Source organism: Eleutherodactylus coqui, chromosome 2 (genome assembly GCF_035609145.1).
Source record: "Eleutherodactylus coqui strain aEleCoq1 chromosome 2, aEleCoq1.hap1, whole genome shotgun sequence".
NCBI lineage: Eukaryota > Metazoa > Chordata > Amphibia > Anura > Eleutherodactylidae > Eleutherodactylus > Eleutherodactylus coqui.
Window position 1 is genome coordinate 246,377,937 of NC_089838.1, and position 15,088 is coordinate 246,393,024.

The 15,088-nt window shown below is 42.7% G+C and overlaps 1 protein-coding gene across 3 annotated transcripts in view; it reads left to right on the forward strand.

The window, feature by feature from the left end:
• Positions 1-7,769, forward strand: part of KIF7 (kinesin family member 7) — a 45,304-nt gene extending 37,535 nt beyond the window's left edge. For all 3 annotated transcript variants that reach the window (XM_066592796.1, XM_066592798.1, XM_066592797.1), the window contains exons 16-19: positions 1,045-1,251; positions 3,769-3,967; positions 6,041-6,205; positions 6,288-7,769. In XM_066592796.1, coding sequence (XP_066448893.1) covers positions 1,045-1,251; positions 3,769-3,967; positions 6,041-6,205; positions 6,288-6,694 — 978 coding nt within the window. In that variant the 3' untranslated portion in view covers positions 6,695-7,769. The remainder of the gene's footprint in view (positions 1-1,044; positions 1,252-3,768; positions 3,968-6,040; positions 6,206-6,287) is intronic.
• The last annotated feature ends 7,319 nt before the right edge of the window (positions 7,770-15,088 follow it).

Genomic DNA, 15,088 nt, shown 5'->3' on the forward strand with positions numbered 1-15,088 from the left:
GTGCCACTAGACACAGAAATAGGGAGCAGAAGTTGCTGCAACGGCCCTTGTGTAGTGGGTGGCCTTTGTGACTGTAGGCGCAGCTCTCATTGATTTTAATGAGCTGTACCTGGAGTTACAGGTGCTGGCCACTACAAAGGAGTTGGAACAGGAGCTTCCTTCTCATATCCCTGTTTGTAGAGGCAATGAAAGTAGGCACCCGATCAGCTGATCGGCCATGGACCCAGTTGGCAGACCTCTATTGACAAGCTACCCATCACTACTATTTCTCTGAAAACCCTATGAATAGCAAAGGTATGTGTGCATTTCTTCATCTGTCCTGTGGTGGCACTGCAGAGAATATGAACATTTTCTGGTTGGTTCTCCCACAGATTGCAATTAGGCCTCATGTCCAAGGGCGGATCGGGCTCTGTGGGCAGGAGCTACACCGCATGATCCCACCCTGCCCGTGGCACGAGGACATTACTTACCAGTCCAGATGCGTGCGGGTCGTCCACCGTCTCCTCCATGCTTTCCCGCGGGACCCAGAGTGACAGTTCTAGGTGTGCTGCAAATCTGACCGCTTCCATTGACTTCAATAGAAGCCATCCCTGCGGGATCCGCGGCAAAATGGAGCATGCTGCGATATGTTTTCCGGACCGGAATGTCCGAAAAACAAACCCGCATGCTTTAATTGAGCTATAGGCGCCCATGATTGTCTATGGACGGCTTGAACTCCGGATCATCCACGCAGGCACCCCACGCAGATCCTGGAATTCAAACCCACCTGTGGACATGAGCCCTTAAGCAATGAGGAGACAATCTCATTAAGAAACCCTGAGTGAGCATATGCGAGTTGAACTCGAGTTTCTTGGGTGCAACTCGCAATTCATATTTACTCTTATATGAACAGTTCTTTTTCAGTAGTTCTTGCAATGAACATGGCTTATTAAAAAAAGGAAGCGCAACTGATTCATTGTGCGATTTTGAATATTCAAAGCAAAGGTAGTAATGGTGCTTGTCGCTTTCTGTGTAATGATTCCTCTCCCTTTTTTACCTGTTTAGGAAGAAAGAATCCTTTTCCAGCTGGATGAGGCTATAGAAGCTCTCGATGCCGCTATTGAATACAAGAATGAATCAATCACCCGTAGACAGCGGGTCCTCCGTGCCTCCGCCAGCCTTCTCTCCCAGTGTGAGATGAACCTCATGGCGAAGCTTAGTTATCTGTCATCTTCAGAAACTCGGGCTCTCCTCTGTAAATACTTTGACAAGGTATGTATTCCTCTTTCTGGAAACAATGTTTGGCCATAAAGGGATTAGAATGAAAATGGAAAATCAAATTGTCTGACCTAACCCATCCAGACTGGACCAGTAGTGCTGATCTTTTTATCATCTTTGGAAGTAAATCTTGAAGGCATATCCTTAGACTATCAAATATGTGATCGGTTGAGGTCTGAATACCTGTTATAAGGTTCACACAGAATCTGTCATATACTCACAAGTTCAGGGCACTCATTCCTATTTCCCAAACTAATTTTAGTGATGAGGTATTACTCCTCTTGTAGAGGAAGGGTTTACAGTGAGCTTGGGTTGCTCTATTTCTTTGAGAATCGGTAGGGGCCCCAAGCACTAAAACATCTAACAATTGTAACTTTTCACACCTCTATAGCTGGCCATAGCCGAAACATGCCAGATTTGTCATAAATGTGCCAAATTATGTTTATAGTCATTAATAATTATGGTTCTTACATAAACATGTTTCTCTATCTTCAGTGGTTTATGACTTTTTATTCACTATTGTCCAGGTAAAATACACGTGAAATATATTTTCCTGAATGCCCTTTTCACAAGGTCTAAAAGAAAAAGTTTAGGGGATGTGGAGTCCAGGAAGCCTCTTTTCATACTCGCACAGTCACCTGTTCCTGCGGTGTCCCCTGGGGAAGTCAGAAGTTTGTATGCACGTACCCTCATTAATCTCTGTGGGAGTTCGCATGTACAGCATTTTGAAAAAAAAAGTTATGCTGGTGTTCACACGCTGACTTTTTTGCGGGCTACACTGCAGGAATGGGGGACTGGGTCAATATCAGACAGCTCCCTGGGCTCCACATCACCTAAACTGGAAGCACCATAACATAGATTATGGTGATTATAATTGATGGCAGGTTCTTTTTAAGCAGCTCTGCCATGCCTTATCACAGTGATCATAAGTGCTGTACTGTAAGTGCCCCAGAGGGACACAAAGTGTGTAAAAAAAAAAGAAAAGAAAAATGTAAAAAAAGAGTGTAAAAAAAAAAAAGGTTAAAAAAACCCCTTTTTTTAATATTAGCATAAAAAAAGGAAAAAAAAATTAAAACCCCACATAATTGGTATTCACGCATCCGTAACGACGTGTACAAAACGTTGAACATGCTTTTTATTTTGTACAGCAAAAAGCGTTTTAAAAAAACCCTAAAAAACAGAGGCAAAATGCAAATATTTGTCATTTTGCCTCCCAAAAAATGCAATAAAAGTGATCAAAAAAGCCATACATCCCCAAAATGGTACCAATAAAAACTAAAGCTCGTCTCGCAAAAAAATAAGCCCTCATAGAGCTCCGTACATAGAAAAATAAAAAAGTTACAGGACTTTGAATGCAGCTATAGAGAAAAAAAGATTTCCAAAAAAAGGGTTTTTATTGCAAAAAAGTGTAAAAACCTAAAAAAAATATAAGAATTTTGGTATCGTTGTAACCGTACCGACCCGCAGAAAAAATTTAGTGTGTCATTTATGCTGCATGATTAACGCTGTAAAAAAAAAAAAATCTATGGCACATTTCAGTCGTTTTCTCTCCCTGTTATCATAAAAAAATAATTAAAGTTTTACGATATTGTCTATGTACCCAAAAATGACACCGATAAAAACTATAGTTCGCCACGCAAAAAACAAGCCCTTATACGGCCGCGGCGACGGAAAAATAAAAAAGTTATGGCTTTTGAAAAATGGAGATGAAAATCCACCAAAAATCGCTTGGTCCTCAATGCCAAAATAGGCCATGTCCTTAAGGGGTTAAAGAGGTTTCCTCATCTACCATAGTGACGATATATTGTTAGGTGGTTGGTGCACTCCAGTGCAGAGAATAACATTGATGGGGTCCAGCAAAAAACCAGTTCTCGGTCTGAATCAGTGGGGGCCATTGACGTCTGACACTCACTATTCATAACGTAATGGCAAAATTTGGTGATAAACAATCACTTTATAAATCCCCATCTACACGCAAAGATGATTGCTCAAAATTCACTCAAAAGACAGTGTGAGTGACAGTTTTGAGCCATCATTTTGCATAGCTACTAATGGCCACTAATGCACATTAGTAGCTGATTAGCTTCATTTGCATTTAAATAAAGCTCCCTTCACAGTATGGAGGTAACAGCGGGTGGTCTGTTATCTGCATACAGCTCCAATGTTCTCCCATGGGACTGCAGCTGAAAACAATGTTATCAGCGCTCCCGCTGAGAGTCACAGCTTGCGGTCCCTGTTATGAGATGGCTGGCCGAACAATATTTTTTATGCTGAACTAAAAATCATCGTTTGGCCAAAAAGCTAATGATGGTAGTATTTACACGCAAAGATTATCGCTCAAAAGACATCGTTTGAACAAATTTTGAGCGATAATTGCTGTTTGTAAATGCGGCTTCAGATAGGGAACCCACTTAAGTGGCATAGCTAAGGTGAGCAAAATTCCCATACATTAACCAGATACTTGCATTCAAATTCAATGTGCCCATTGTAGCCACTTTTTGTTTTCTACAGGTTGTTACACTGCGGGAGGAGGAGCACAAATTACAGATTTCCTTCTCAGAGCTGGAAATGAAGTTAGAGGAGCAGCATCAAATGATATGCTGGCTTGAGGTTGCTTTGGAACGACAACGCCTAGAAATGGATCGTCAACTTACCTTGCAGCAAAAGGAGCATGAACGCAACATACAGCTCTTGCTGAAACAATGTCAAGGTGCCGTATCATACTCTCTGCTCACTACAGAACTTGTGTTATACAATGCTGCGTGAACAATAGCATAAAGTTACATTGTTGTTTTTTGTTTTTTTTAATAGCCCTAAGGCCATTATCATATTGCAATTATATCTAGTTTTTATTTGCATTACTGTTGTACAAACGGGCATAAATTTATCACTGATAATTCTTATATTAACAGTATGGGTCCCCGTACGCACCCTAATTTATATGCTGTAACTGCATGCAGATCACGGCTAATTGCCAGGCAGCATAGTAAAATACAAGAAAGAATATAACTCCAATGAGATCCTGCAAATGGTTTTCCAATTATTACAATTTTTTTTTTGCTTTTACGGTTTTTACAAAAATGGTAGCATTTAAAAAAAAAAGTACTGTGTATATACTCTAGTATTAGTCAACCCGAGTGTAAGCCGAGGCACCTAATTTTACCAAAAAAAAACTGGGAAAATTAGGTGCCTTGAGTATAAGCCTAGGGTGGGAAATGCATGGTCCGTGCACCATTGCTTTCATTGGGGCTGCGGCTGCCCATTGAAAGCAATGGTCTGCCAGCAACCCCTGCACTGATTTTAAGGGAAGGGCTTTAAATATAAGCCCTTCCCTGAAAATCATCTCTAGCATGTGTAAAAAATAAAAAAATATACATACTCACCTGTCCACCGTTGCCGGGGCTCAGGCATGTCTAACTGCTTGGGTCCCGTCACTGTAATGAAGTTCTTTCAGCAGGCCGGGATTTAAAATCCCCGCCTACTGAAAGGGCTGCATCTGACTGGCTGAGCGTTCAGCCAATCACAGGCAAAGATTAGCAATTCATTGTCAGCTGAGCGCTGCCTGTGATTAGTCACAGCGCTAAGCCAATCACAGACAGAGCTCGGCCATTCATTGAATTACCGAGCGCTGCTTGTGGGGCCCTTTTACATGGAACAATAATCATTCAGACTATAGCTGGATCTCGGGAATCTGAATGATAATTTTTCAGTGTAAGGGCTGCCAACGACTGAATGCTGACCGAAAATTTGTTTGCTTAGTGTTCGTTGTTCAGGCATAAAAACTGAACGACAATCTGCCTGTGTAAGCAAGCAGTCGCTCATCTATGAATGACTGCCTGTTTATTGCAAATAGAGGCAGGTGCTGCTTGCGATCTCCAGAGTGCTCTGTCCCAATTCACTCAATGATCATCGCTCCTGTATGAAAGCACAGGAGCAATTATCACTGGGATGATTGTGGGGAACTTCTGCGCCTGACGATAGTCCCATAAAAAGGGCCCTAGGATGATTTTTAAAGATCGCTCAAAATTTGTTCAAAAGATAGCTTGAATGACAGTTTGAGCGATCCTTTTGCTTAAACTGCTAATGAGTACTAATGCCTATTAGTAGTTTATTAGCTTCATTTGCATGCAAATGAGCCTCCCTTCGATGTATGCAGATAACAGCGGGTGGTCTGTTATCTGCATACAGCTCCATTGTTCTCCCATGGGACAGCAGTTGAAAACAATGTTATCAGCGCTCCCGTGGAGAATCACAGCGTGCCGTTCCTGCTATGAGCTGGCCAGCCGAACAAAAAGCAAACGATGGTAGCATTTACATGCAACGATTATCACTCAAAGGACATCGTTTGAACGAATTTTGAGCGATAATCATTGCGTGTAAATGGGACTTAACAAGTGATAACTTTCTGTGTAACAATTAATTTATTTGCACTTTTAATTGCTTTTTTACAATGGGGTTTATGGCGTTAAACAGTTTTTTAATGGGTTAAAATAAGATAACTTGTTGCAGAACAAAACTTTGATTCATTTATACGCTCAGTAATTTTCTAAATATGTTACTGTATATGATGTATCCTAGAAATGTCAAATAGTTCATAAAAGTTGTCAAATTTTTTATATATAATTTTATTTTTCATTTTTTCATTTATTTTATATTATAGTGTAAGTGATCTCTCTGTATATTGGAGACTTTTTATGTTTTTTGCTAAGTTTTTTTTTTAATAGAGTTTCTTTCAAATTTGTTTGTCTAAGGCAAGCTAATATATATCATTCTATCGTTTCAGACCAAATGGGTGAGGGACTAGCTGGAAGCAAGAGACAATATGAAGGTAGAATACAGATGCTGGAGAAGGAACTTGGCTGGTATATGTGGGCACATCAGGAGCTGAGTCAAAGACTAAATAAAATGTCTGTCCCTCCACTTAATCCTCAAGGAACTCATGGGAAAGGTACAAGAGATTTCATGAAGCTTGACATGGCATTTGATCTTATTAGCATTGCACCTCTTATTTATTGCTTTTTTTTCTCCAGTGACTCTAGGTGATGGAAGAATTCTTCCCAGCAGCACAGATAGACAAGTCCCTTTAGCTGGATCGACAGAAGAACAAAATAATGTTGCTGTAGATCTAAATGTTCAATCTCTTGCTCCTGACCGAAGCTTGAGGCCTAGGGAAGATTTGGTACGTGGCCCATTACCTCCCACATGGAGACGTTCCTCTCTGCCTTCTGAAGAACAGACTGCTCTAGAAGATCTTAGGCATCGAGAAAATATGATTGAAACATTGAATACCAGAGTGGTACAGCCGAACGATGGTGTTAGTCAAAGAGCTGCTATGTACCATCCCAAATCTCGGAGAGATGTTCGTAGATGTAACATAAGCATTATGCCTTTTATGTCTAATGTCGAGATGATTGATGTCCGGAAAAACCCACTGTAGGCCTGAGCAGGTGTACTATGACTTATGCTGATGAAGTGTGAAGGTACCCACTGCGGGGATGGTGTAGAGAGCCACAAGCTGCATCAAACTACTTGATTACGGTTTAAGGCCACTGACACAGCACTGTACTTTGGCCGCGATTTTGCATTTCTGATGTGGAGGTGCGTCTCAGCCTGACCCCCGGTCTCCTGACTCAAACTCTGAGCATCATAATATATGATACTCGGATTTCGAATCAGCAGACATGCTGTCCGGCTGGGATGCACAGTTGCAAAAAAAAGCATCCACAATACGGCAGTGTAGCAAAGACGTGGCAGCATGAATGGTGATATTTCAATAAAAGAAAATTTTATTCTTTCATGTTCATTGAAAAGCTAGGTTTCGGCCTCAGGTGGCCTTTTTCAAGCTTGAAAGCCTTAGAAGGGTTTATACTTCTGCTCTAATACAGGGCAATACATGGATATCTTATGGTTCTGTAGAACCGAACCTACATCCCATAAGTTTCTGTCTTGAGGTATGTCCAGTTTAGAAGGATATGGGATGCGCCAATAATATGGATCTTAAGATTCATCCATATTTCAGTCATTTGAAACCAGTCTGATTTTAGATTGCCCCTGCTTGCAGTCGCAGTCAATATACTAAGTATCTGCAATTAATGCAGTTCTTTCATGCCTTAGCGCTGATACCTGAATACCACAGGTACAGTATAAAGTGAAAAATTGTTTGTATTTTCACAGCTGAGACAGCCTTTTTTTATTATTTATATTTTTATAATGTTGTAGTGTTTGAGACTGTGCCTTATATGATAATTTGTTACTACAGTAGATCTTGGTTAGTGCCTTGGCTTCATTGTGGTTTAAGTAACTCATTGGCTACCTCCAGTTTGTATAGTGGACAAACACACTTGAAATTCCACATTTATTAAAAACACTAAAAATCTACTTAATCCTTGTATAGATCTTTCCTGGCTGTGCAGCAATTGTGGTTTAGTGTACATATGTATTTTTACTTTTGTACATACATTTTCTACTTTTTGTAATTTTGTAATACATTAAACTACAGTTTGAGAATTTGATTTGCGTGTTATTGTGTAAACTGTTTCAAGTTCATATTAGAAATTCGCCTTTGGTAAACTTGAACCTACAATTCTATATTAGTGAGTTGCACAAACAGTTATTACAGAGAAAGGATCTGCACAATTCTAACACTATTTCAGTTTTATGTTCTACACCACCAACCTACCTACATGCCGAAATGGAAAGCAGCAAATTCTAAACAATGGAGCTTTCTAGGCAGAGACATACATTACACTGGCGTAGTGAAAGGCTGGTTTCACTTCTGCGTTGGAATCTCCAGTCGGAGGTTCTGTCACAGATCTGCTCAAAATACTGGAAGAAAAACTCTACATACAGCGCTTTTTCTTCCATTCAAAAGCTGGGCAGAAACCAAAGGGACTCCATTGTAGTCAATTCTGTCTGTACGGGCTGTTCGGTTCCAACCTTAGACAGAGCCATTCAGCCAGGGGATTCCTCTTTCCTGCTCCCCGAACGGAGCAGGAAAGCGGAATCCGTAGCACAAGTGTGAAACCACCCAAAGGGAATTAGTTTGATGAGAAAAAGCATGGCACTTTATTAAAGAGCTACTGGAAAAAGAAGCTCCTGCTTTGGAGGACTTGACGCATTTACGGTATGTAACACATGGACATCCAGTCATGGTGCCATCTAATTCTACATTGGTATCCCTGGTGAGTGGGGATGTCATCTGGCGAGGCTATGCTCTTATTGGAAAGGCGCTTTTATGACAGGTTATTCCTCACATGGTATTGAAAACATTTTTTGCAGCCATCTCCAGCCTGGTGTCTTACAAAATCCAGTTGAATTAATTAAAGGGATTGTCGCTTTCATACAAATTCCTACTTGTGAGAAGGTCAATTGACAATAAAGTGTCCCCCTGCTGACATCCCCACCAATCAGATGTAATCTGAAGGAAGCATGGCAGTGAATGACCAATTTTCCTGCCGTTCCACCACAGGAGTAGTTACACATTACATTTAAATCTGCGTAATGCAGAACAGGGAAGATCCTCCAGCTGCGTTGTACTCTGGTGACCTGCATTACCAGACGGGCTCATGAACAACTGTGGTGCTGGTTTCTAATCCTATTAGAATAACTGACCTTTGCATTAGTGAGGCCGGGAAAGAGCTGCAGCGATTACGTGTGCTTGTCACATGATCGCACAACCAGCGGCCAGGGAGGCAACTGAGGTGAGTAAAGTCAGTTTTTTGTTTTTTTTTACTCTATTACATATAAGGAGGCATTATTACTACTGGGAATATAAGGGCATTAAAAATCATATTATTATTGACCAGGGAAATAAGCAGCCTGAAGTTTTTCATGGGGCTGATAAATGTTCATGCTCAAGAGGGGAAAAGGGACATTTTATTTTCCTGTTTTTCTTCCATTTGGCTTCCGGTTTGGAGATTCAATAAAATTGTGCAACCAGCAAATATTACCACAAGCAAAAGTGCGAGGCCTGTGATGTACCACCGTATCTTGTTTGCATTTTTTGCACCCTTAATATGGCCATGCGATCTTGCAGGTCTCCTGACCTAAACCTCGAGCATCATAGGAATCTGTTATGTTCAGGCAGGAGACCCAATTGACTGGGACGCACAGTTGTATTATGGATACAAATTATGATGGTGTGTCACCGGCCTAAGACCCCAAACTTGACCAACATGGTAGAAAAGCTAGAGTGCAGGATCTAAGGCCTCATGTCCATGGGGAAAATCAGGCCCGCTACGGATTCTCCATGGAGAATCCGTAGCGGGTCCCTCCTGCCCTGCGGACGTGAGCGCTGAAAATCAGAATAAACTCACCTGTTGCAGGCCATGCGTGTCTTCCCTTCTTTGCGGCCGGATCTTCTTTCTTGGGCCCGGCGGATGTGCTCGGCACGCCGGCTGCGTGCCGCGCGCATGCGCCGGGTACAACCGCTGGGCCGAAAAAAGACGTTTTTGGCCGCGAAGGAAGGAAGACATGCATCGCCCGGAGCAGGTGAGTTTAATTCAGTCGCGGGTCTCCTGCGGATCCGGATGGCTTCCATAGGCTTCAATAGAAGCCTGCGGAAGCCGTCCCCACGGGAGGCTCGCACCTAAATGGAGCATGTCCGGATTTTTTCCTGCACGCGAGACCCGCGCCTGCAGGGAAAAATGACATCTGCAGGTATTTAACTACCTGCGGGTGTCTAATGCATCCCTATGGGGCGCGGATCCGCGTGCAGGAAAAACGCTGCAGATTTAAAATGTTAATTGTACCGTGGACATGATGTTCAGCTTGCAACACTGAGATCCTTTGGTAACATGGAAAGAAGTTTGTTGCTCACTGAGCAGGCACTAACTGGGATAGATGTGGGTGGTAGTACAGGAGTAGAGGGAAGAGATATAGGGAGGCTAGTCCTGAACTGGAACACCCCGACAAGTTTGTAAAGTTGGAAGATGAGGGGAATGCCATTACAGAATTAGCACTGCTGCAGCACAACATGGCCTCTGACTGCCTGGGGGATGTCTACTCCAGTAAAAAGGAAAAGGGGTAGTGGGAGACTCATTTATTAGGGGGACAGACATGGCAATCTGCCACAAAGACTGAAATCATCGAACAGTGTATTGTTTTTCAGGTGCTTGAGTTTGACACATCACAGATCAAGTTGATAAATTACTGGGCTGGTGAGGATCTTGTGGTCATGGTACACATTGGCACCAATGACAAAGTTAGGGTTATTTAGAGGGTCCTTAAAAACTATTTCAAGGAGCTAGAATGTAAGCTTAGGCAAGGACCTCCAAAGTAATATTTTCTGAAATACTACTTGTACTTCGTTCAACAGTGGAAAGGCAGCAGGATCTTAGGGAGGTAAACAAGTGGCTCCAGAGTTGGAGTAGGAAGGAGGGATTTTGGTTCCTGGAGAACTGGGCTGACTTTGTTGTTGGCTACAGGCTCTACCGTAGGGACGGGCTGCATCTCAATGGGGAGGGTGCAGCTGTGCTGGGGGAGAAGATGGCTAGAAGACTGGAGGAGTGTTTAAACTATGGACTGGGGGGGGGGGGGGGACCGGAGAGATAGAGGGGAAGATATAATAGGACTGAGATCTAGGACTAAGTAATGAGAAAGGGGAGCATTATGGGTAATACAGTTTAGAACTGGCAGAACAGTTAGTAGGGATACACTTAATATTAAAAAAAAATAACCAAAAACCTCAACTGTATGGTGACTTATGCTAGATGCCTGACCAATAAGGTTGATGAACTGGAAGTAATAATGTTTGAGGGAAAATTATGACATAGTGGGAATAAGGCCCCCTGTCCACGGGTGAGGCGGAATATCGCTCGCGATATTCCGCTGCCGGGGAGCAGGGGAGAGAACTGACAGTTCTCTGCTGTGAGCCTATCTGACACGCTCACTGCGGCATGCCTTGATTTGAGTCCTGCGAGCAGAGAATCGCTATGATTTTCCACTCATGGACAGGGGGCTGCACTTTTCATAGTAATACCATGGAAAGCGTCAACTTCGTTACTCACGACCAAATTATCGCCACGAGTAACACAATGCAAGCTCACCCGTGGACAAGAGCCCTAACAGAGATGTGGTTGGACAAAGCTGTGACTGGGAGGTGAACTTACAGGGTTATAGTCTGTTCAGAAAGAATCCTAAAAACCTAGAAACGGGGAGGGGTTTAGTTTTATGTAAAATCCTGTTTAAAGTCCACACTACGGGAAGCTATATGGAATGGGGATGAACATGGGTAGAAGTACATGGAGGGATAAACAATAATAAAATCCTCATAGGGATTTTCTATAGGACACCAAATATAATAGAAGACACAGAATAAATGGATGGCAAATCACAAATGGGTAATTATTATGGGGCAATTTAGCTATCTAGATATAAATGGGAGGCTGAGGTCTGCGGATCTAGTAAAGGTAACAAGTTTCTGTCACTAACTAAAGATAATTACCTTACCCAACTTGTACACGAGTCAACTAGGGGGACCGCGATTTTGGATTTTATATTAATCAAGAGACCTGATAGAATAACACGGATGCAAGTTGGGGCCCACCTGGAAAAGTGTTCATAATATAATAAATTTCCACTTGTCTTCAAATGGGGAGTCTTACCGGGGAGCTACATAAATACTAAACTTTAAGAAGGCTTAATGCCCTTAACCTTATGGACTGGGATAATATCCTGAAAAATAAGAGCAGAGACAATAAATGAGAATTGTTTAAAAACATTGTAAATCAGTGATGGGCAACCTTTTGAGCTCGGGGTGTCAAAATTCGCCAAAAAACGAGCATAACTCGGGTGGTGTGTCACTTCGAGAGAAAAAAACATAAATTTGCGATATTTATAGTTTAAATAACAAAAAAGTGTATAATTGTAATATATAACTGTATTTAATAAACCCAAAACATCCATAGCACAGGCCCTCAACTCTCGCAGCCTCCCCCTCAATTATCTCCGTAATGATAAGCCCCTGGCAGTGACAGTGCTCCACAGCGGCCGCCAGCAGCGACAGCGGCCCCCAGCAGTAACAGCGCCCCCCACTGCGGCCCCCAGCAATGACAGCAGCCCCCAGCAGTGACAGTGCCCCCCACAGCGGCCCTCAGCAGTGACAGTGGGCCCCCCCCACAGCAGCCTCCAGCAGTGACATTGCCCCCCCCCTACAGCGGCCCCCAGCAGTGACAGTGGCCCCCGAGACCCATATACCTACACCCTCCACTTTCTGGAATCTCCGCTCCTCTGCCCTCTGCGCCGCTAGCAGTGATGATCTCTGGTACATACTGTGACGTCAGTGTGCTGCCGGACGCCTCCTCCCCCGGACGCTCTAGCGGAACCAAGTGGTAGGAGATGTTGGGGGAGGAAGATCCCAGCTGCACACTGACATCATGGTGTACATCGGGATCAGCGCTGCTAGTAACGCTGGTGAGTAAATACCAGCAAGGGAGTTGCGGCCCCTGCCAGTATTCACTAACGGAGTGAACGTCCGACAGCGGCGGCGTGTCACTGCTGACACGCGTGTCATAGGTTCGCCATCACGGTCTTAAATACTGTGAGCGATTCATACTTTACAGGAATGAAAGGGTTAGGAATAGGAGAAAGTCAATGTGGTTCAATAAAGATGTATGTAGGGCAATAAACAACAAAAAAAGCATTTAAAGTACTGAAACAAGGCAGCGAAGAAGCCCTAAAAACCTCTAAGGAAAAAAATAAATTATGTAAAAAGCAGCAAATGTGGAGACAGAGACTTATTGCCAAAAAGAGTAAAACTAACCCTAAACTGTTCTTCAATTATATAATTAGTAACAAGATTAATACTGAAAGTGTTGGCATTTTAATAAATAATGTAGGAAAAATTGTTGACGTTGTTGCTGAGAAAGCAAATCTATTAAATAGTTTTTCCCCCAGTGTATTCAGAGAGGAAAAGAAAATATCAAATAAGATGTAGGCCGGTCTCACATGACTGGATCTGATTTGCGGATTCCGCAATCGCTGTCTGTGCGGACGATCTGCAGTAAAACACTGGCATTGAAAGGCATCTAGTTTTGAATTTATCTTCACACCCACAGGTATTAGCGAAAGAAAAATCTCAGCATGCTCTATTTCACTGGAGATTCCATGCCGACAGCTTCCATTGATGTCAATGGATGCATGCGACCTGTAGCTCGTATGCAATTAACATTGCATAAGGGCTGCATGTACCCCCGTCAACTAAGCAACAGCGCCAGAAATACAAACAAAAAACAGCCTGTACTGCGCATGACTGCCTGTGTGCTTCCGCGGTCATCCGCAATACAGTTACTTGCTGTACGCAGGGTCACCAGCCGGGCTCACAACTGGAATCTGCTGCGGGCCTCCTGCGTGCAGAATCCGACCTGGTTGTGCGAGACCGGACGTAGAGTGATAAAGTAAACTTTTCATTAAATATCACCAGTCTAACCCAGGAAGAAGTGCAGAGCCACTTTAAAAATATTACAATAACAAAGGGTCGGGTCCTGATGGCATACACCCCTGGGTTTTAACAGAATTAAGTGATGTGATACATAGACCCTTGTTTCTTATATTTAAGGACTCTATAGTGATGGGGTCTGTTAAGCCCCATTTACACGCAACGATTATCGCTCAAAATTTGTTCAAACGATGGCCTTTGAGCGATAATCGTTGCGTGTAAACGCTTTCAACCTCCACTCTTCGGCTGAACAATGATTTTTAGGTGAGCTTAAAATCCATTGTTCAGCCAGAGAGAGATAGCAGGGACCACACGTTGTATTCTCCAGGGGAGCAGCTGATTATATTGTATTCAGCTGACAGCCCATGGCAGCCCAGCCCGTGCGAAGACAATGCAGCAAAGTCCAGACCACATTCTGGTATTTGCAAACAGCTGCTGGAGGCTCATTAACACGCAAATGAAGGTAATAAACTGCTAATAGACATTAGTGTCCATTGGCAGTTTATGCAAAACGATCGCTAAAACCGTCAATCTTTCAATTGTTTGAAAGATTGTCTTTGTGTGTAAATGGACCTTTACATTGGATTGACGCATAGCCAATGTGGTGACGATATTCAAAAATGGCTCGAAAAGTTAACCTGGAAACTACAGGCCAGTAAGTCTTCTATTGTGGGTAAAATGTTTGAAGGGTTTCGAAAACCCCATTTACACGCAAATATGATCACTCAAAAGATAGGGAGAATGACAGTTTGAGCGATAATTTTGCATAAACTACTAATGGATACTAATGCCTTATTAGTAGCTTATTACCTTCATTTGCATGTAAATGAGGCTCCCTCCGTTGCATGCACATAACTGCGGGTGGTCTGTTATCTGCATACAGCTCCCTTGTTCTCCCACAGGACAGCAGCTGAAAAAAATGTTATCAACCCTCCTGTGGAGATTCACAGCGTGTGGTCCCTGCTTTCAGCTGGCCGGCCGAAGGATGGTTTTTATGCTGAACTAAAAATCAATCTTCGTCAGAAAAGCAAATGATTGTAGCATTTACACGCAACGGTTATCGCTCAAAAGACATTATTTGAGCACATTTTTAGTGATGATCGTTGCGTGTAAATGGGTCTTTAGAAATGCTATCCTGTAGTACCTCAAGGGAGATGGCTATATAACTCCATATCAGCATGAGATTATGAGAGACCGCTTCTGTTAAAACCAACCTAATCAGCTTCTACGAGTTACGTTCTAGAGTGAAACGAGGAGAGCCATTGGTCTTGTATTTCTGGACTTTACAAAAGCGTTTAATACTGTGCCACATAAAATGTTGGTGTATCAAATGAGAATGTGAGAATGTGTCATATTCCTCGGCAAGCGCAGTGCCATACTCACCCTATATGCGGT